At 46.8% G+C, this 22,276-nt stretch overlaps 2 protein-coding genes across 2 annotated transcripts in view; both read left to right on the top strand.

The window, feature by feature from the left end:
• The window catches only part of stoml3b (stomatin (EPB72)-like 3b), a 66,195-nt gene that overhangs the window by 11,321 nt on the left and 32,598 nt on the right, over positions 1–22,276 (top strand). The window lies entirely within an intron of this gene.
• On the top strand, positions 19,287–21,036 carry LOC311319123 (polyadenylate-binding protein 1A-like; the record flags this gene model as incomplete). The annotated part of the gene is made up of 3 exons (XM_084450581.1): positions 19,287–20,561; positions 20,648–20,732; positions 20,954–21,036. 3 exons carry the CDS (start codon positions 19,287–19,289, stop codon positions 21,034–21,036), a joined length of 1,443 nt encoding a protein of 480 aa, XP_084306707.1.

The following is a 22,276-nucleotide window of genomic DNA, read 5'->3' as shown; positions in this document are numbered from 1 at the left end:
GGCTCATATTTTGTGTACCGTAATGTACTAACTGGTTGTTCCTTTTTGTTGTTCTTACGGTACACAATGCTTTCCCCTCACGGAGCAAAACAGATCGATCGATCAATCGATCGGCCCTCAGGGATCAATAAAGATTGATCGCTCCCTGAGGGCCGATCGATCTATCTTTATAGCTCCCCGAGGGGAAATTGTTGTGTACAGTAAGGACAACAAAAAGAACAATCAGGGATCCATCCATCCATCCGTCCATCCATCCATCCATCCATCCATCCATCCATCCATCCATCCATCCATCCATCCATCCATCCATCTCTCCCAAGTCGAGGGCACAGACATGGAGCACAGCAGTCGGGTAGCTCTTACGCGCCATGGCTCCAGGGTTAGCTGGGGTTCCTTCCCCCGGGGCAGGGGAGCAGGATGAGCTCAGCAGTTCGGCTTTGGCTCCTGTAGACGACAAGGAAACAACCATTAGCAGGTTCAAAAAAATAAGAGAGTGACAGTCAGCAACACACGCCAGCCTGTTAATCAATCAATCAATTCATTTTTCTTCATGCTATAGAGAGACAGCCAGGATACAGAGAGTAGCATGAGAGGGAAACCTCGAAGAAGCAGGCAAGCTGCTTTAAGGAGGGGAACTAATTAAGTACGACAATTTGTCACATAGATATATTCTATACTCTTACCATTCACAAATCATACACACACACACACACACACACACTCAGGCGCACACGAGATGTGCTCTCAACTCTCACCATTCACTAATCATAAACACACACACACACACACACATACACACAAGCAAAGCAAAGCAAACAACAAACAAAGCAGCTGATTAGTCTGTGACATACAAATGCCTCTTCACAAAATAAAAGAATATGCTGCCAAAGAGGCATAGGAGTCAGTTATTTATTTATTTATTATTTGTCTCAAAAAGGACAGAGCGCTATAGAGTTAATTCGCATTTTGACCATTTGTCATTATATACTATAATTAGTATTATAAATTATAATAACATTTTCCTATAAATCATGTAAATATGCCATGATGGCGGCTGCTTCCTGGTTCCAGTGGAGTGGGTAGGGGCTGGTTTGGGATTGGGCCAGTGATTTTGCCTCGCCCAAACTCCGCATCTCCACAAATGCAATGCTCACAAACACTGCACCTAGACGGAGGGGGGAGACAGTGTAGTGGCAAACTATTATATCACTGCCTATCAATATATACTGCTGTTGAGATGAATCAATAAATTATGAGACAAAAAGAACAGGTCTAAGTGTTTTAATTCTTATGAGCTGGCAGGAAACACTCTCCCCTAGAATCAGACCACAGCGCTCCACCGGCTCACACAGGCATACAGATCATTACATTTAGCACCAGGACCCACATGCAGGTGGTGCCCTTAGTGACATTTCTAATCCTGCAAAGACAGATTTACTGGCCCCAGAGGCCCCTTCTGCGCTTGGATGGGGCCCTCAGACAGGCTCTCTGTTCTAAACCATATAGTGCTACTTGCTGGAAACAGTTTCAAGGCTTTCACGACAAGAGATGGACATGACATATAACTTTCTGCTGTCAGCTAGAGAGAGATAACATACCAGACCTAAATATATGATTTCTTCACACATGTTGAATATTGTTGATTTTCAGAGAAATGCCTTTTAATATGATCCTGTTAGCTATTTCCTAATTATGATGATTGACCTCTGAGTATGGCTTTCGGCTTGAGTTTTCGGTAAGAAGTGTCCCTCTTCCATAGACTTATGAGATAAAGACATTCCATGGCTGGTACACTCTGGGCCAAACACCATTGTTGTGGTTAGAGATAAAGGCCTGGGCGCCGAGGCGGCGTAGGTTAACTTGACAAAACAAGGCCACAGAAGAGACCAGAGACAGTCTTATCGGACAAGAGACGAGGGAGGGGGGACACTCAAACCACATAAGAACGTTGCAACGAGACCAATGCTTTGATTTGGGTCCAGACAGCATACAGAGAGGTCAACTGTACATTAGGCATGCCATCGTCTTTTGTATGTAAAACCTGGAATAAATCACTGGAATAAATCACTTTTGCTGAGGCTCAAGTCCCGCGTTGGAGAGATTCATTCTGGACTGTGTGGTATTGTGTGAGATTGGGGCCGTCTTTTATTGGAAACGAAAAACACAACGCAGAGCTGAAATAAGGACAATAATAAAAGACAACGAGATTCATCAATTGGTGCGGCGTGACCCGGATCGGACACCGAACCCTGAGAAAGTCCAAGACTGGTCTTCAGCCAAAGCAGACAGCGACAGCCACGGGAGACGCCTGGCAGTGCAGCTGTGACCTGAACGACCCCAGACAGACAATCAGACCCAACTGGGTGAGTGGGTTCGATATCCCGATCATAAAGAACAAATCAGTAAATCTCAACTATACCACACATAGTCTCTCAGCACGTAAAACAAAACCAGTGCTGGATGTAAATATATGTCTATTTGTAGCTACATGTCTTATGTTTGTAATGCCAAGGTATCTGCCAAGGTGCGTGCATTGTTTTGTTATGTGAAGTAGACCACTTCTCTATGTGTAACCTTTAAGGACAGACTGTGGTGTACAGGGAATTGCCTTAAAGTAGACCAGCAGGATATTGGACATCCTGTGGTACCTATCGCATGAAATACTGTGTACAGGTGTATGAGGCCCTTAAGACTTTCTTAAGGAAGACCAGCAGGGTTATCACCCTGGGGTTGCCCGCCCACGCGAGAGATCAGTGGAGGGTATTTCACTTCTAAGGATTGCGCAGTCCTTGAGAAGGCCCCCGTGAAAGACCGGGGTTTTGGATGGGTTTGTGATGTATGTGTATTGTCGCACATGGATTCTAGATGTGTATGTATGCATAGGCCTATGTACATGTATATATACACAGTCTAGGGAAGCGGTTTGGTTAGGTCACTGTGATAAAATCATACTGTGTGAACCAAGACCTTATCTGCTCCAGCGGAGTGCTGGAGCCGTTCTTTCTCGCTCCCGACTCAGCTCCTCACTTACACAGCCACAGAGCCAAACTACAGTCAGCCAGTCGCTTGACTATCAGTGAGAGCAGAGTAGGCTTAGGGAGGGGAGTCGGAGGAGGAGATAGAACACCGTCAATGGCGGTCGGAGGTCTGTCTCATCTTACCAAAGTGAGCCCGTCCCACTGCAGGGGGCGGGGCTGACAATGCTGTTAGATGAGGACAGAAATGACGAGAGGTTAAAGTCCAGGTTAACCCAGTTCAATTTTTTGTTATGAGCTTCACACACCACAGGAAAACATGTCATTAACCACCCAGCCAAATCTGAGTGATTAAAAATGTCGCTAAGTATATAAAATAAGGCTTCAAAATCGGTTAAAAATCAGCAGCATTCTCTGGTCTGAGACCGTGGGGGCGTGTCTGCTGAAGGCACCGAAGCCACACCCAATTGCGTGGGGAGGGGGTGTGGAGGGAAGAACCTGTCAAATAGTAGGCTACCGTTCTCTGGTCTGCATAGTCACACTGGCACGCCGTCTCTTTTGTGGTAGGAAGGCACAGCTTTGTGAAAACAGGAGAGAGGAGTTGAAATTACACTTGTCTAATGAATCAAACGCACAGATGCTTCCTCCTAACCTACCTCCTGACAAACACAGGTAAAACTGTAGCTACTCTATACCAACGCGCCAGTGTTACTGCCCTTAGATGCAAAATACAAAAACAGGCAACGAGGAATGTATGAGTCTGTCCCTATTTTCTCCCTGCCTCCCGGACCCATTCCTATCCCTCCCAGGCGATCCTGTCGTCCCTTGGGATCAATGGAAAAAGTTGTTTAAAATGTACCTTTTAGTCACTGGCTTGAACAGCGCTGATAGCGCGAAGAAGCGTACTACCGGAGTTGATAATCGGGACAGACTCATCCACTCTCGTTGGCAATGTTATGTGTGAGAATAACGAGCACTCGGCTTCAACTTTCCCGCAACATATCCAACAGAACTGGGATGTTCAGCCAGTGGCCGCCGAGCACCGCTTCACTGGGAGAGGGTGCGTCTTTCTCCAGCTGCAGCTGGTCTACCTAACCATCCCCCTCGCTCCCGCCTCCCGGTCTCCCGCTGGACAAATATACTGTAACCATTACCGGTGAACCCATACGCACATCAGGTGCCACAAATATGGCAGGCAGTTTCTGTATAGTTAACGCTTATAGTCATAATATATCATCCGTAACGTTATTTGGTGGGTGGTCGCCTGGTCGGTGCTGCTAGCTGTTAGCTAGACTAAGGTTATATACACACTCCCATCTGAAACAAGCTACATAGCTAATGTTAGCTATAATTCCTCCTAAGATTACATAATTCATCATAGCTGACATTACCACATACATGTCAAGACATATTTTGTATATTAACGTAGCAGTGTATTTTCCTATTGCTTACGTTACCTAGCTAACGTTATAACGTTAATAAGCTATAAGCACACAAGGCAGCGGTGTCGGCACCAAAGGTTGATGCGACAGGAGGAGAATGGAGGCCGTGGAGGGAGATGGTTGACAGGAGGAGAATGGAGGCCGTGGAGGGAGATGGTTGGCTCCGCCGAATTCACCAGGACCAGTCGTGAGTCCGTGAAACCCAAAAGCCTCATATTATAATTGCAGAAGCTTTCGGGAGTGAAATGTTTGCTGCAGAGGCGGGCGCTAGCGGTGACAGACTCTGTAACACCATGGCTCTTCAAAAATGCTAACCATTTGCTTCTCATTTCAGCTTTACTCGGGAGTGAAAGAAGCAGACCTTATCATCCCATTCCTGCTGGCATCCAGGAAGGATGCATTTTCGTTTAGTTTTATGCATAGGCATTGCTAACTAAGAAAAACTAGCTAATTCTAGACTGTTGGATAAAACTAGCTAATTCTAGACTCAAGATTGAGCAGGAGAACCGAAGATTCAAATCCGTTCTAGCTTTATATAGTGTTAGGGCGGGGATATGCTAAGAACACCGCTCTACGTCATCCGGTACCGTTTTAAGCCCGCCCAGAAAATCCAGAAATCAAAACTGGTCAAAAACACAAAACTGGTCTAACTTCACAATTCAGTACTACACATGGTTCATCCCATTTTTACATGTTATCAGCAATGCATCACTAACACATAGAATGTGTTTTCAAGCAAATCTCGGATTTTGGTTAACTGGGACTTTAAAGGAGGAGCCCAAGTTTTTTCGCCCCCTCCTCACAAGCTCAGGAGAGAGAGGAGGGATCGTACTGTAGATGTAACACTCCCACCAGCTGTTTCGAACTGGCGCCCCCTACGACCGGGGGGTGTTACTGTCAGTACAGATGACAATCTAGAATGCTGGTCGGTTAGTGTAAAACATCCATGCGATGTAGGTGATGTGAACATGGCTCAGGCCAGTCACCCCTTGGTTGGTGACACTCTAACTAAAGCAATCACCACCAAGGTCAAGAGAGTAGAGGAGAAAGCCAGAGCTCCACAGATCCCATTCAGAGCTAGGGATGACAAACGAGAACGCTGTCATCTTTGTGGGAGCAGAAGCTCAGAGAACAGCTTTCACCCTCACACGGCTCCCCCATTATTCAGAAGCTGATGCCGCTCCATGGCCAAGGCCGTTCTGTTACAAAAGCCAGAAGGCCTGGGTGTAACAACCACCTTGAACGGAAGCCAAAACATGTAGAGTTTCTCCTCGATGCGAGGGGGGGGGTGGCCACCGTCACTCCTCATCGCTGTCTGGAGGGAACCGACACCATGGTGAGAGAGCAAGGCATGCATGCATTGGTGATGGGGAGGGGAGCCTATTTTTGGGTGAAAAAAAAAACAGGCCATTCCTGCGGGAATTGGGATCTGTGTCTCTCACGACCTCTGTGTGTGTGGGACCGGTAGGATTACCCCTACTGGGCCTTGAGGTGTTAACAAATAGATTCATCCCCTCAGTTCCCACAAGGGAAAGTTAAATGGAGTTGGGTAAACAAACCTGACTTAGCAGAGTTGCCAATCTGGGCAAAAGACAGAAGTGATAGAAGGTTTCTGAAGAAACTCACAGGGCCTCCAAAAGCCCAGCGTGGCCTGTGTTGAAACCTTCAGGTGAATGGCGCCTCTGTGTGAACTACAGAGTGGCCAATGAGTATGGGGATAAGATAGAGCCCCTGGTGGAGACCGGTCCACCATTTTCAGTGCCTTGAAACCTGAACACCAATGGGTTTCAGTCATCAACATGACACAAGGCTTAGCGTCCCTCTTGCAGAAGAGGTGCAACCAGGGACAGCTTTCAATATTGATGGAGATCAATATCAGTTCATTTGAACGCCAATTGGGTTTACACAGCTTCCCAAACACCTATCATCAGGTGTTGCGTAATCACCTACGCGAAATGTCTCTCATCACTTTCCACTTAAAGGGCAAGACTGCAAACATCCATGTAGTCAGTCGGTATGCACATGGCATGACTTTGGAGAACTTTGGAAAACAGAGATGTTTCCCTGTCAGCATTTAGGGACGCCCATTAAGAATGGAGAGTTTGTTAGGGACCTCATGGAGGCCATCAGCCTTCCAAAAGCTGACAGTGATTAAGGTCAAAGGACACTCTCATGGAGTTTGAGTCTCGTGCTTTGCTCCATTCGAGCAACACAATCAGGAGATGGGCCTTAGCCCTTTCGAGGTCATCTGTGGCAGGCAGATGTTCATCTCACTAGTGAGGTGTTGAGTGGTTACTGTGAGTAATTAAGCATGGCTGTGGCCAGGGCCCACAACAGGTGCTGGCAGTATGGAGCGAGATCCCCAAGGGGGGGACAGGCTCTAATCCCAGGCCAGTACGTAATGATAAAGTGGTTTTCAAAGAAGAGAAATTAGATGCAAAGTGGGATGGACCTTATCAGACCTGGCTCATCACCCACACAGCAGTTAAGGTAGTAGGGAAACCCAACTGGATTCATGCCAGTCAATGCAAGGTGGTTGCACCACCAGACACAGATTAGACTGAGTACACCTCAAAGCGAACACACCCTTGTAGTATTGAATTGGATAAATTGCAGAGCCAACCACTCCAGACTTAAAAACATCGGGGTAGAATAGCGTCCAGGCTTAGCACCCCAAAACTAGGGACAGTTGTGGCAGCTGTTGTTCGAGCAGAGTCCTTGAGCTAAAGAACCATCCGTCTAGCGGTGGGGGTCAACTCGGGATGAAGACGACAACTTAGAGAATTACGACGTAATGCTCTATACCTGTGCCCACTGCTCGGATGACTGTAGCGCTGCTAAAGGGACAGGAGAATGGGTGCTAAGACCGCAGGCAGGCTTAGAACGGACCTTCTCGGAGGGTCACAGTCTGGAGTGGGGGGGGGGGCTCTTCTAGAAATAGGATAATGGAACTAAGGATTTTGTGAAACCATAACCTCTAGATCTGGTCTGAGTGAGAGAGAGTGAGAGAGCGAGAGAGAGAGAGTGAGAGATATGCTATCACAATCAGAGTCGTGGAATGAATGATACCGTCGCAGTTTTCTTGTGTTTTTCTGTGCTAACAGGTGGAGTTGGAGAGAAGGACTTCCGGGTTGACTTGAGACACGGGTGTACAACGTGTGCTGGAGTTCAGCAGGGAGGACTACACTACTCCGGGTGGAGACGTCGACAGACCAAGACGGGACATTTGAACTTTCACACCACACAATAACCACATCTTCCATTTACAGCTTGCTGGTCAGGGACAGGACGTGGAGGGTGTGGGTCATTGTCATTCTGTGATTAAAAACTCCAGGTTGCACTTGAGATATACTCATGAAACAGAGACAGGGGTATTGGGACGTGTATTTTGTTAAAAAGGTCATTTTATTTCTGGGTCGGGGACACTCGGATTTTGAGTGAATTTTCCTTTCACAGCAGAGATACACACAGCAATTAAAGAACGTCTCTCAGGGAGAAGACACGTCGATTCAAACTCACAGACTAGATTTGGGTGGTTTCAAGTTGCTGTCATGAAGGGTTTGTCTTATCATCCTGTGGCTTTCCATGGTTAGACCAACACCGTCAGCCGTGGAAAACCTTGCTTTGAAATTGGGCTTATAAGGTAGCTACGTCAGTCAAGAATGTGTCATCATGTTTGTGTGTATGCAGATCCCAGACTCCCAAGCGAGCGGAGTGCCTCAAATGGCACACCCCTTTAACTCTACTTTAATGCTACGATACATCAACTGTTCCAGGGAAGTAGCAGACGCTGAATTAGAAAGAGGGATTGTTCAGATGATGGTTAGATTCCACTCTGGAGGGACCTACAGAGAACGTGGGGTTAGGACCGCAAAAGTGGGCTCAGATCAGTTCACCAGTTTCTCTTCCGCAGAAAACCCAGGGCTGTTTTTGTCTACAGAGAGAGAGAGGAGCAGGGAATGTGGGGCACAGCCAGTGTCTGCATACTAGGCTTTGTACTGCTCCGAAATGTGGTAGATGGAACTTGCGCACCCTAGGGGGGTCTACTGGGTTTGGGGAGAGACGGTCCTACCAAGAAACTGGACGGGTTCCTGTTTGTTTGGGGGTTTACCTTGCCAGGGGTGGTTACCCATCAGGATTGCGGGACTCAGCGGTAGGAGGTTAAAGGCATAGTGGGAGAAAGACCGATTCAACATTCTGAAATCCGCCATACTAGGAGAGACTAGGGCGGGGGTTGTGGATGGCATACTCACTCACATAGGGTCTAGAAAGATAGTTTGCTTTTCTTTTTCGCGCATAGCATGGGGGTCGAATTATTAGTGATGGACATTGAGAAACTTGCAGTGGCATTTGGGACGTTGTCCAACAGAACAACTGATGCTTAGGGTTTGATTAATGAGGAGATGTCTAGCATGCGGAAGGCAGTGTAAGAAATGAAGGCGGACATGCTGTTTCACCATTGCGGATAATCAACTCCCGTTGCAGAATCAGATTGAACAGATCAGAGCCATGACTAATCCGCTACACATAGGCGAGGTGTCTCATTTCACAGATCTGTTTGGTTGGTTGCAGGGCAATCCGCTCATATCTTTCTTACGGCAGCTAGCGACACTTGTTTACAGATCGCTGTATCCTTAGCAGGGCATGTTTAACGGAGGGAGGTCACATTCGTACGTCAGTAGACTGGAGATGAGATCCAGTGCCAACAGGTTTTCTGTAGGAATGGTCTAAGGGACACGTGAAGCTATTCTATATACGGTGTACCTGTATGGATGTTGGGTTCATACATGAAGTAACCTAATAGATAGTTATTTTGTTTTCCTTTGAAATTGTAATCTTGCTAGAGGAAGCAACGATTGGGATATTATGTAACTGTTCATCTGTTTATCTTAAGCACGCTTTTCTGTTCAGTTATTCTTTTTCTTTCTGCATAATGGCTGTTCAGGTTTAGGTTTTGGAAGTCAACATTTCTCTTGATCATTATGATTCTGCGTGTTCACGTATAATCTTAGGAGGGATTGTTGAATATTGTTGATTTTCAGAGAAATGCCTTTTAATATGATCCTGTTAGCTATTTCCTAATTATGATGATTGACCTCTGAGTATGGCTTTCGGCTTGAGTTTTCGGTAAGAAGTGTCCCTCTTCCATAGACTTATGAGATAAAGACATTCCATGGCTGGTACACTCTGGGCCAAACACCATTGTTGTGGTTAGAGATAAAGGCCTGGGCGCCGAGGCGGCGTAGGTTAACGTGACAAAACAAGGCCACAGAAGAGACCAGAGACAGTCTTATCGGACAAGAGACGAGGGAGGGGGGACACTCAAAACACATAAGAACGTTGCAACGAGACCAATGCTTTGATTTGGGTCCAGACAGCATACAGAGAGGTCAACTGTACATTAGGCATGCCATCGTCTTTTGTATGTAAAACCTTCTGGAATAAATCACTTTTGCTGAGGCTCAAGTCCCGCGTTGGAGAGATTAATTCTGGACTGTGTGGTATTGTGTGAGATTGGGGCCGTCTTTTATTGGAAACAAAAAACACAACGCAGAGCTAATCAAGGACAATAATAAAAGACAACGAGATTCATCACACAAGAGGGGACGTTTACAGGTGGAGTGGAAAATTCCAACAGTTTGAACTTTTAGATGGTAGTGTCATCATTAGAATATGTCCTTATGTATTCCTGGAAGTTATAAAAGCCTTTTACTATCCAATATGGCATGTACTTTAAAATGAATGTCTCAGGTCAGTTCAGACACTGATGTTGAACGAGAGGGCCTAGCTCGCAATCTCCATTCTAGTTCATCCCAAAAGTGTTCGGTGGGGTTGAGGTCAGGGCTCTGTGAGGGCTGGGTTCTTCCACACCAACCTCACCCAACCATGCCTTTATGGATCTTGCTTTGTGCACTGGGGCACAGTCATGCTGGAACAGAAAGGGCCTTCCCCAAACTGTTACCACAAAGTTGGAAGCATCGAATTGTCCAAAATGTCTTGGTAAGCTGAGGCATTAACATTTCCCTTCACTGGAACTAAGGGGCCTTGGCCAACCCCAGAAAAACCCCAGAGCATTATCCCTCCTCCACCAAACATTACAGTTGGCACAATGCAGTAAAACCCAGACTCATCCATCAGACTACCAGATAGAGAAGTGTGATTCATCACTCCACAGAACACATTTCCACTGCTCCAGAGTCCAGTGGCGTCGTGCTTTACATCGCTCCGTCCTACGCTTGGCCTTGCGCTTAGTGATGCGAGGCCCTCTCGTCCAACATCAGTGTCTGACCTCACAAATGCTCTTCTGGATGAATGGGCAAAAATTCCCACAGACACACTCCAAAATCTGGTAGAAAGCCTTCCCAGAAGAGTGGATGCTGTTATAGCTTCAAAGGGGGTACCATCTCCATATTAATGCCTATGAATTTACAAAAGCTCCTTTATGTAATTTGTTGGTGGCCCAATACTATAACGTCCGTGAGTCCTTGTGAGTCTTGAACAGGTAGCGAGAATGGGCATGCCAAAACGTACAGTATGGGTTACATGGGCATGATGGACAGGAGCAGTGGCAGTTTTACTACAGAGTGCACAGCAGAGAACAGGGTCCACACACAGTAATCATCCATACACACATAGTGGGTGAAGAGCAGAGAAATTTAATCGGCGACTCCAAAATGCATGTGTGTGTGTGTGTGTGTGTGTGTATTACCATGTGTGTATTACCGTGTGTGCGTGCGTCATGTCACTAGGTAGTGATTAGATAAGCCATAAATCAATTCACATATTCTGAAAGAAACAGTACTATTCCCACCAATGTTTCCATTTTAAAAGGTAGCTAAAACATGTTGCATGTCTTAACCTCTATGCCTGCCTGTACTACCATCAAGCCTTAACATGTCAGTACTGCCATCTATTGACCTCACCATATCCAATACAGAACAAAAACATCAGAATCATGTTGACGTGGAAGCCAAACAGAATAGGTCCATACATAGAATAGGCCTAGCTACAGTATGATGGATGAAAAGGTTTCCCAGACCCACCCCACTCAAAGCTCCCAGTCTCATTTAGCCCTCCTGTTAGTCCATAAACGCCGCTGTCACAAAAGGAACCATTCCTCAAGGCGCCATTCCTCTCAGCTTCTTATCTCCCAGCTCGCTGTGGAGAGAACCAGGATGATCCTCCTCTCACCGCCAGTCTCCCTGACCCAGGGACAGAACTAGCTAGGGGGACCCATCAACCAAGTGAGGAGAACTAGCCTCACTGTTGGGTTGGATGCAGCTACAGTGCTGTATAGTTAAGTTCGAGAATTCATGTCCATTCAGATTTAATTTAAACCTTTATTAAAATAGGTCATATAAAAATAGACATATCAATACACACAAATTTAAAACCACAATAATTTAAATAGAACATGATGCCAGAACATGATGCCCCTTCAGAAGTCCCTGCCTCCATGCCCAGCCTGGTGGGGGGGGGGGGGGGGGGGGCAGGCTCTGGTGGGGGTACAGTCCTGGAGAGTGGGATACGAGAAATCAGAAATCTGGGCCCAGCAACCAGGCTTACTGTACCAAGACAATATTGCATTGCTAATATGGAAGATGACTTACTGCATCATGCTTTGGGAAACGCCTTATTGAAGGTATGGAGGGGTTTGGCCAGCAGGTCTTTGGGGTATTCACTCAACAAGGGCATCCTCTGTGGACCGGCACCTAGAACAGGAAGCTTCTAAAAAAGGATGGAGAAAAAGAAAAAGGATGAAGTGAAGGAGTTTCTCCATATTATTTCCTTGCTTACTGTAGATCAGTCTACTTCGCGCCTCGTTCCGAAACCCACTGGGGAAGAAGGTATGAGAAGATTAGCCTTGATTCTTCTCCTCCAATGCATTTGAAGGATCGAGTAAACGCCTCAGACAGAAGGCTGAACACATCTTGTTAACCATTCAGAATTCAAGCACTTTCAGAAACTTCCAATGGCCCCTAAATGATCCCCCATTTAGAAACCCACACATGACCAACCTTGAAAAAGTTGAGGGGGTCTGTAGAGCCAATCTGTGACTCCAGCTCCTCTCTCCTGGTAATCAAAGCAACAATGTACTCTCCCAGCTCTCGACTCTGGCGTGAGAGCTCCACCTCCACCTTCGTGATGTTCTTCTGTGCCTCCATCATGAAGCGCTCACGGAGGCGCTCCACAGAGTCAATCTGAACCCTGCACAACGACTCCACCTGCTGGATCTCTCGTTCCGCCTTGTTCTGAGGAGACGGGACAGGATCAGTTCATGGCACTCGAGGAGAGGACAGCTTCTATAAAGTTTTACTGGGAAGCGGCTAGCTGCATCATCAGTGAGTTGGTGGACAAGCTAGATATACATTCAGCGTTGAGAAAAACAGCATTTTGTTCCACCCCTTTCTATATTCAGCTATTGAATGGTTGAAAGATGAGAAAAACAAGTACTGTAGTAAAGAATTTACTTTGCTGCGCCGCATATTAGAGTTATAGCAGCTAGCCGCCTTCGAAGCAACGTCGAGTTGCCTCGTCACATTTACCAAAGTTCTCCTCAGCGTAGCCTGAAAGCAGAAAGAACAAAGAAATTAGGAGGAACCACCAAGGGAAAACAAGATCCCATTCAGAACCAACCAGAACCCAAGGTCTCATTACTGTAGGAACCAACCAGGAACCCAAGCCCTCACCTTTTGGAGCATATATTCCCTCCTCATTGATGATTCAGGGTTCGGACGCCTGATGAATGTGTATGCCTCCGCATTGCCATCCTCGGCTCTTTGCTTGAAATCCTCCACTATCTCTCGTAGGACATAGTTCACCTGGAGTTTGGGTTGGCGTGAGTAACTTGCCTTGCACAGCGGGCAGGTGGGGTTGTCTGACCTGTTCCAGTAGCCCTCAATACAAGCCTTGCAGAAGCTGTGGCCGCATGGAGCGGTGGCCGGGTCTGTGAAGAGGTCCAGGCAGACCGAACACTGGAACGGATCCTCCAGTGTAATGCTGCCAGTGGCCATTGCTGCAAGGTCAAATATTTATTTATTTCAAGAAATAGAAATAACTAGCAGGGAGACAAACTCAAAACATAATAGGTAGGGAGTAGGGACACTTAAGAATAGAGAATTTGAGTTAAACTTGAATGATGCAGTGTTGGTGACAGATTATTGGGTGAAAACTAACAGTACAAGCACTGAATGCTACTGTATGATGAAACCACTGTACTATCATACACTCAAGTTGGGCTAACAGTTAAACACACCTGTTGGTGATCTAGCCTACTGATATGACGGAGAAGTCTTTCTGTCACGGGGCTTCTTGGTAAAAATTCTAGAATGTAGGCTAAAAGAAAGTTAGAGCTAAATTATATTTACTTTGGCATTCAACATACAGTACAAGGCAAAGCCATATCAGATATCAATGAGAAATTGTAAAAAAAAAAAAGAAAAGCAGCCTTGATATCACACCCATTCTTTCTTGCGTTACCCTAATTTTCAACTTACCTACCTGAAGCAAGTCACTATTTTCTTCCTCTAAAAACAGCAACGAGAAGCTAAGGTCTTTCAGGATTGAACAATCTCCACCGTTTGACACAATGGCGAAAGCTCTGCAACTACATATCATGCTTTCTCTCAGGTGATGTTAACGAGTAAGCCCCTCCCAGACTCATTCAGTAGCCAATGCCATTCGTTCAATCCTTAGCACTAAGCAAATTTTATCCAATCAGAGATCAGAAAGGGGTGTGGCAAACCTAAACGGGGAGGAGTTAGGTTGACAACCAGGCTCCGCAATTAGACTGACAAACCGCACCTGTGCCTGTTCATGGACTCTGTCACTGCCACTTGTGTGGGCAGTGTGAGACTTGGTTACCGGGCAGAGTACCCTAATTAATATCTTTAAATCGTGTGTTAGGCCGGTGTGGCAGGCCGTTTGTTTTGGCGTTTTGGTTTTACACACGTGTGTTATGTTTCGTTTGCAGTGAGAGTGCAGTTGTATTATTTTGCAGTGCAGTTTACATTATTTTGCAGTGAGAGTGCAGTGTTATAATTTAAGCCTTGAGCTCCTGTGGGGTGGGGTAGCTATAGGGGGTTTGGGGAGCGTCCTGAGCCACGCTGATGTGGATATTTGAAATGAAATATAATTAATAAATCCATGTCCTTTTTCTAAAGCCTGTGTGGTGTCGGGACTGTGCTTATGGTAACTTCCCGATCAATTTTACATGCATGTTTTATGCAGCTTGACCATTGTTCCGCCCCCTGTGCGGGGTGCGCGGCCTTTGGTTTTTAGCACCTGGTGGACACCAGGGGACCCTTGCGTTCCGTTTGCGGCCCTCTGCCTCGTCCGCCCGTCTTATTGCCTGACCGGCCCTCCGTTGGGGTTCGGGTGGAGGGAGTTGCACTTTACTACTGTGTGGTGCTTGTGTAGCCTACTCCCTTGCCTCCAGTGGGTTGATGTTTTTATGTCGGCCGGGCCCGCGTACATTGTGAGCATCGCTGGAGCTCCGCCTGTCACCAATAGGAGCACTAGCGCCCCCCTATGGGGCGAAGCTCCACGATGTAGAACGAAGGTTAGGTTACGTATTGTAACCCCACTTCTACGAATGGAGCGGAGCCCCCTAGGATTTTTTTCCAGGCCCTGCCTCTAGCTTTCTAGCTCGTCTGACTTAGTGTGAGAGAGCAAGTTGCTGGGGTGTAGCCACCTTTATAGTAAGGTGGGGGGTCTGTGATTGGTTAAGACGATAAAGAGTACATTTTTATCTTCAAATTGGTTGTTGGCATGCCAACATAGGTTACCAATAGGAGCGCTAGCGCCCCCCTATGGGGCTCCGCTCCACTCGTAGAACTGGGGTTACTATACGTAACCTTCGTTCTGGGATGGATAGGCTACTGTGAGACACTGACGTGTTCCCATAAATACCCAAGGGATTTTTTTTTTAGATTGCATAAGTAATGTTTTGCATGTAGTGCGTTATGAGTGTGAATGACTGGTTATATCGACTCTATCAACTTTTATTTGGACATGGAGCTAATGAGTAAAAGTCTAAATGGACTTGAGTTTAACAACCAATATGCTCATGCGCATCCACACAAACATATTCATTAATTCAAACAAGATGAGAGAGAGAAGAAAAATGCAAACATATCAAAAATGCATTTCCATATTTTCCACTTTTTCCGAGAGGATAAGAAAATGGTGGAATCACCGGAGTCAACCTATCTTTCGCCGCAGGCTCAAAACTCACCTCTTCAGGAAATACTACCAGGATCCTCCCTCCTAAACATATGCTATTGTATTTATATTTTGCTACTGTTGAGTGTAATTATTCTAAGTCGCTTTGGATAAAAGCGTTTACTGAATTATTAGGTGGGCTAGCTCTCAGAAGCTAGCCCAACTTGTGATATTCCCACTATTTCTTTCTTTCTTTATTTATTATTCTCCCCGCTTTTTTGGACGTTAACTAGTTCTTCATACTTTGTGCTAGAAACTTCATTCAAACTTTAAAATGTTCATGACGTTCAGCTCTTGAACGGATCCATTCAGATTTTTGATATTTTTTATAGTTTTTAAGAAATTTAACTTTTAAAACATTTTTTTGTCCTATTGAAACTGCTTGAAATGCTTTTGGAATGTTCAGAAATTTTATGTTTTTAGAGTGGTGGCAGCAGTTGCTTTGAAAATATTCACACATTTTGTAAACTGCTGGCACTCCTACAGTTTTGAAAGCTCACACACATATTATACATCAAAACATTCACACAACTGTGCTGATTCGTACAATGTAAGTATCTAAGCCGTGTGACTTATAGTTTTCGCTGTATGACGATTTGTTCGGCAACTGCGCTCCTCATTGAAACGTATGGCAACGCACTCTAGATTTTGAGCTGCTAATTTTGCATTTTTACTCTTTTTCTAACTTGTCGCTATGCCTACAGTTTTAACAGCTCATACACATATTATATATCGAAACGTTCCCATAACTGTGCTGATTCGTACAATGTAAGTATCTAAGCCGTGTGACTTATAGTTTTCGCTGTATGACGATTTGTTCGGCAACTGCGCTCTCCATTGAAACGTATGGGCCCACACACTCTACCTTTTGAGCTGCTAATTTTGCATTTTTACCCTTTTTCTAACTCGTCGCCATGCCTACAGTTTTTAAGCTACACGGACATATCATATCCTAAAATGTTCAGCATTTTCTCAGGATTCCTACGGTGTCAATATCTAGGCTGTGACATTTATACTTTTTGAGAGAGAGCTGTCTGAATCGGACATGCCTTTCCATTGAAGTGAATGAGAGGATGCTCACAGTGTCAGTTGGGATTTGAATTTGGGGACACGTGTAGGCTCTCTGTACAAGCACCCTTTTATGACTATTGTGGTAGCATTCATATTCATTCATTCACTCACTTCCTTCCTTCCATCCTTCTTTCCTTCCTTCCTTCCATCCATCCTTCCTTTCTTCCCTTCCTTCCTTCCTTCCTTCCTTCCATCCTTCCTTCCTTCCATCCTTCCTTCCATCTTCCTTCCTTCCTTCCTTCCTTCCTTCCTTCCTTCCTTCCTTCCTTCCTTTCCTTCCATCCATCCTTCCATCCTTCCTTCCATCCATCTTTCCTTCCTTCTTTCCTTCCTTCCATCCTTCCTTCCATCCATCCATCCTTCCTTCCTTTCCTTCCTTCCTTCCTTCCATCCTTCCTTCCTTCCTTCCTTCCTTCCATCCTTCCTTCTTTCCTTCCTTCCTTCCTTCCTTCCTTCCTTCCTTCCTTCTTTCATCCATCCATCCATCCTTCTTTCTATCTTTCTTTCTTTCTTTCTTTCTTTCATCCATCCATCCATCCATCCATCCATCCATCCATCCATCCATCCATCTTTCTTTCTTTCTTTCTTTCTTTCTTTCTTCCATCCATCCTTCTTTCTTTCTTTCTTTCATCCATCCATCCATCTTTCTTTCTTTCTTTCATCCATCCATCCATCTTTCTTACTTTGTATCTTTCTTTCATCCATCCATCCTTCCTTCCCTCCTTCCTTCCTTCCTTGCATCCTTCCTTCCATCCTTGCTTCCTTCCATCCTTGCTTCCTTCCATCCTTCCTTCCATCCTTCCTTCCATCCTTCCATCCATCCTTCCATCCATCCATCCTTCCTTCCTTCCTTCCTTCCTTCCATCCTTCCATCCTTCCTTCCTTCCATCCTTCCTTCCTTCCTTCCTTCCTTCCTTCCATCCTTCCTTCCATCCTTCCTTGTTTCTTTCTTTCTTTCTTTCTTTCTCTTCGTGGTGGCGTGGTGGTCTCGCCACCACGCCACAGTCCCCACAACTCAGCCCCTGATTGAGCTAGAGACACACAGTCTTCACCAGTGGGTGCAAGGAGACTGCCCGGAGGTCTTCATGGTGGAGTCAGGTAGGTGGCCCGGAGAGGGGTACACTGTCCCCGACTGGCTCTGACCTGAGGGGGTGGAGTCTCACCACCACACCACTATCCACGCCACGGGCCCCACAACTCAACCCCTGAGTGGGCTAGAGACACAGTCTTCATTGGTGTATGCATTGAAATTGCCCAGAGGTCACTGTACTGTCCCCGACTAGCTGTGACCCAAGGGGGCGGGGCCTAACCAGCACGCCACTATCCACGCCACGGGCCCCACAACTCAGCCCCTGAGTGGGCTAGAGACACACGGTCTGCACCGGTTGAGTCAGGTAGGTGCCCCGGAGAGGGCTACACTGTCCCTGACTGGCTCTGACCTGAGGGGGCGGAGTCTCACCCCCACGCCACTATCCACGCCACGGCCCCACAACTCAGCCCGAGTGGGCTAGGACACATGGTCTTCACCGGTGCGGGCGGATAGGTGGCCCGGAGAGGGGTACACTGTCCTCGACCAGCTCTGACCTGAGGGGGCGGAGTCTCACCACCATGCCACAGGCCCCACAACTCAGCCCCTGATTGGGCTAGAGACACATGGTCTTCACCGGTGCGGGCGGGTATGTGGCCCGGAGAGGGGTACACTGTCCTCGACCAGATCTGACCTGAGGGGGCGGAGTCTCACCACCATGCCACTGTCCACGCCACAGACCCCACAACTCAGCCCCTGAGTGGGCTAGAGACGCACGCACGGTCTTTGCCGGTGGGTGCATGGAGATTGCCTGGTCCGTAGTATTTCTAGCAGTAGCTGTTACATACAGCTGCAGCAGCTAGCCCACCTCACATTTTCTCCAGGAAATGTACTTTCTAGTTGTAATGTAATGTGCAAACGTTGTACGAAAAAACAATTTACCGATTATCCAATTTTCACGAGAGCAAAAAAGTAGAAAATCATAACACTGAACTAATTTTTCAATGTGACAAATTAATTTTTAAGTTTTGAACGGTACACGGATTACTTGACAAGACCCCTTCTTAGGCCATTAATTTTTCTGTGCAGGTCATGCATGCACCTGCCTTGTGGCGCCAGATGTAAACTGATATGTCCTGGAGGTAGCCTAATACAGTTCACGAGGATCGTATGCGCAAACTACTACCAATATGAATTAGAAAAATGCAACAAGCTTACTGAGGACTGAGGCCTTATTTGGTTTGCATTAAAATATGCCAACGCCACGAGAAAACAGGTTGCACTCTGACCTGTGCGTAATAGCAGAGGTAGGCTACCATGCGCACCCAAGTGTGTAAACACAGTCTTTATCATGATGACATACATTATTGGTTTCCCTTGAAAAAAAAACATAACTGTCATAATTGGTCATCATTGTCATCAAGGGAATGTTGGAAGTTGGAACTCCTGACATAACAAACCCCTTTAGAATTTAGAACGCACACTTTTGCTTGAAAGTCCAATTTCATTCCTTCAGTTGTCAGTAGCGTTTCTAATAGATCAGAGAAAATGAATTTAAGTGTTAGCTGCCAGAAAGCATCCCTCTACGTGAGGGACCTGCATCCTGATGTGACCGAGGATATGCTCTACCACAAATTCATCCCAGCCGGGACAATCCTCTCTGTGCGCGTCTGCAGAGATAGGCTCACCAAGCGCTCTCTACGGTACGGATATGTGAACTTTAAACAGCCAGCGGACGCCAAGCGTGCCCTGGACACCTTGAATTTTGAGGAGCTCAAGGGCCGACCGGTCCGCATAATGTGGTCTCAGCGCGACCCCTCCATAAGAAAGAGCGGTGTTGGGAACGTGTATGTCAACAACCTAGAGAAGAGCATCAATAGCAGAGCCCTGTTGGACACCTTTTCTGCCTTTGGTAACATCCTCTCTTGCAAAGTTGCATGTGATGAGCATGACTCAAAGGGCTATGGTTTTGTGCACTACGAGACTCAGGAGGCTGCTGACAGGGCCATCCAAAGACTGAACGGGATGTTGTTCAATGACAGGATTGTCTTTGTGGGCCGCTTCAAATCCCGGCAAGAACACAAGGTGGAGTTGAAGCAGGAGAAACAGGACCGCGTGATCCACCACAAGGGCATCAACCTATATATCAAGAATCTGGACGACCAGATTGATGACCAGCGACTCCGTAATGCGTTCTCTTCCTTCGGGAATGTCCTCAGTGCAAAAGTCATGATGCACGGTGGCCTCAGCAGGGGCTTTGGCTTTGTGAGTCTCTCCTCCCCCGAGGAGGCCACCAAGGCCTTGACTGAGATGAACGGCCGCATCATGGCCACCAAGCCCCTGTACGTGGCCCCGGCCCAGAGCAGGACGCAGGGCCAGACATACCTCACCAACAGGTACATGCAGCGGGAGGCCAGCGTCGGCACCGTGAGCTACCGGCCTGCACCGCCCTCTGAAGACTTCATGGCTGCCGTCCCTGAGGCTCAGAACCGGGCTGGGTACCACCCTGACACCCAGCTGGCCCAGCTGAGACCCGGCCCTCGCCAGGCAACCCAGGGCGTCTGTCCTCAGCATGTTCAGAACATTCCAGATGCCATGCCTCCATCTGCCCTGAGTCCCAAGACGTTCAACACCATGACGCCCAACTCCCAGGTGACCCACATGATGTCCACCCAGCGTGTATCCACCCAGACCAGGGACCCTGCTCCCACCAGCCATGAAGCCCCCGTGCTCGGAGCGTCCCAGCCCAAGTGGGGCACTGCAGTCCACAAACCTCAGCAGCACATGGACGCCACGCCCAAGTTGGCTACCAGTGTTCCACAGGTACAGCAATATTCTCACTGCTCTTTTTCTCCACATTGTCAGCACTTGCCTTGTGTGTCTAACTATGTCCCTCTGTCCTCCTCCAGCCTGCTGTCCACATGCAGAGCCAGGAGCCTCTGACTGACTCCATGCTGCCTACTGCTCCACCTCAGGTGCAACAGGTGATGCTGGGTGAGTCTACTGCTCTGGTGTCACACTGTAGTCCACCCCACCTTAAAGTTCTGGTAAAAATGACACCTCTCCCCTGTCCTTTCATTCCCAGTATAGGAAACATTCCTGTGCTCCCGTCATATGGACTTTGAAATGTTGTTATGCTGTAATGCCCCCCTTACCTCCACACAACATACCAACCACCCCTCTGTTCCCCTCTCTTCCCCTCTGTTCCCCTCCAGATGAGAGAGTCCTCGTCCAGGTCCAGGTCATGCCGCCCAGCCTGCCGCCCAAACTAACTGAGATGCTGATGGAGATTAGATAGATAGATAGATAGATACTGTAGATAGATAGATAGATAGATAGATAGATAGATAGATAGATAGATAGATATGAGATAGATTTATATAAAAAAAATAGATATAGATAGATAAATGAATAGATAGATAGACAGATAGATAGATAGATATAGATATAGATAGATAGATAGATAGATAGATAGATAGATAGATAGATAGATAGATAGATAGATAGATAGATAGATAGATAGATAGGCCCACCTGACCTACAAGCCCTACCAGGCCCACATGGTCCTGATCCAGATGAACGGCCAGGCCCACCTGACCTACCAGGCCTTAAACCTGACCTACCAGGCCTATCACTTGACCTACTGTACTGTACCGGGCCTATCACCTGACCTACCAGGCCTATCACCTGACCTACCAGGCCTTAAACCTGACCTACCGGTCCTATCACCTGACCTACCAGTCCTATCACCTGACCTACCAGGCCTATCACCTGACCTACCAGTCCTATCACCTGACCTACCAGGCCCAACTGACCAACCATGCCTACTAGGCCCAAGTGACCTACCACACCTACCAGGCTCACCAGACCCACCTGACCTACTATGGCTACCAGGCCCACCTGACCTACTATGGCTACCAGGCCCACCTGACCTACTATGGCTACCAGGCCCACCTGACCTACCATGGCTACCAGGCCCACCTGACCTACCATGGCTACCAGGCCCACCTGACCTACCATGGCTACCAGGCCCACCTGACCTACCATGGCTACCAGGCCCACCTGACCTACCATGGCTACCAGGCCCACCTGACCTACCATGGCTACCAGGCCCAGTTGGTCAAGAAAGCAGCCCAGCAGAGACCAACTCCACAAGGAACCAGGACCTTTGACTCTTGACTCTTGCTTCATGGATGAAATCGAACATTGAAAAAAAGAACAATGCAGAAATGAAACAGCCTATTGTCATTTTCAAAATGCTCAGTTGTCAGAATGTATGTCATGAAAAATGCCATACACATGAATATGAAGCACAAGTTGCTATTTATTTTACAGATTGACAGTCATTATGTTTATTCATCATGAAAATGATAATGCAACATATTACTTTGAATCTGAATTTTGTTACAAATGCATACCCATTTAGGAAAAGGAATTGTAAACATGGTATTAATTCATCATTTCAACATTTGATATTAAAGTCGCACTGAAACAGACAGAGATCATCTAACTTCCGTAGTTTGACGTATTTCCGACGC

This window comes from Borostomias antarcticus (genome assembly GCF_949987555.1).
Source record: "Borostomias antarcticus genome assembly, chromosome: 15".
Lineage (NCBI taxonomy): Eukaryota > Metazoa > Chordata > Actinopteri > Stomiiformes > Stomiidae > Borostomias > Borostomias antarcticus.
This window is presented reverse-complemented; position numbering and strand designations above follow the sequence as displayed.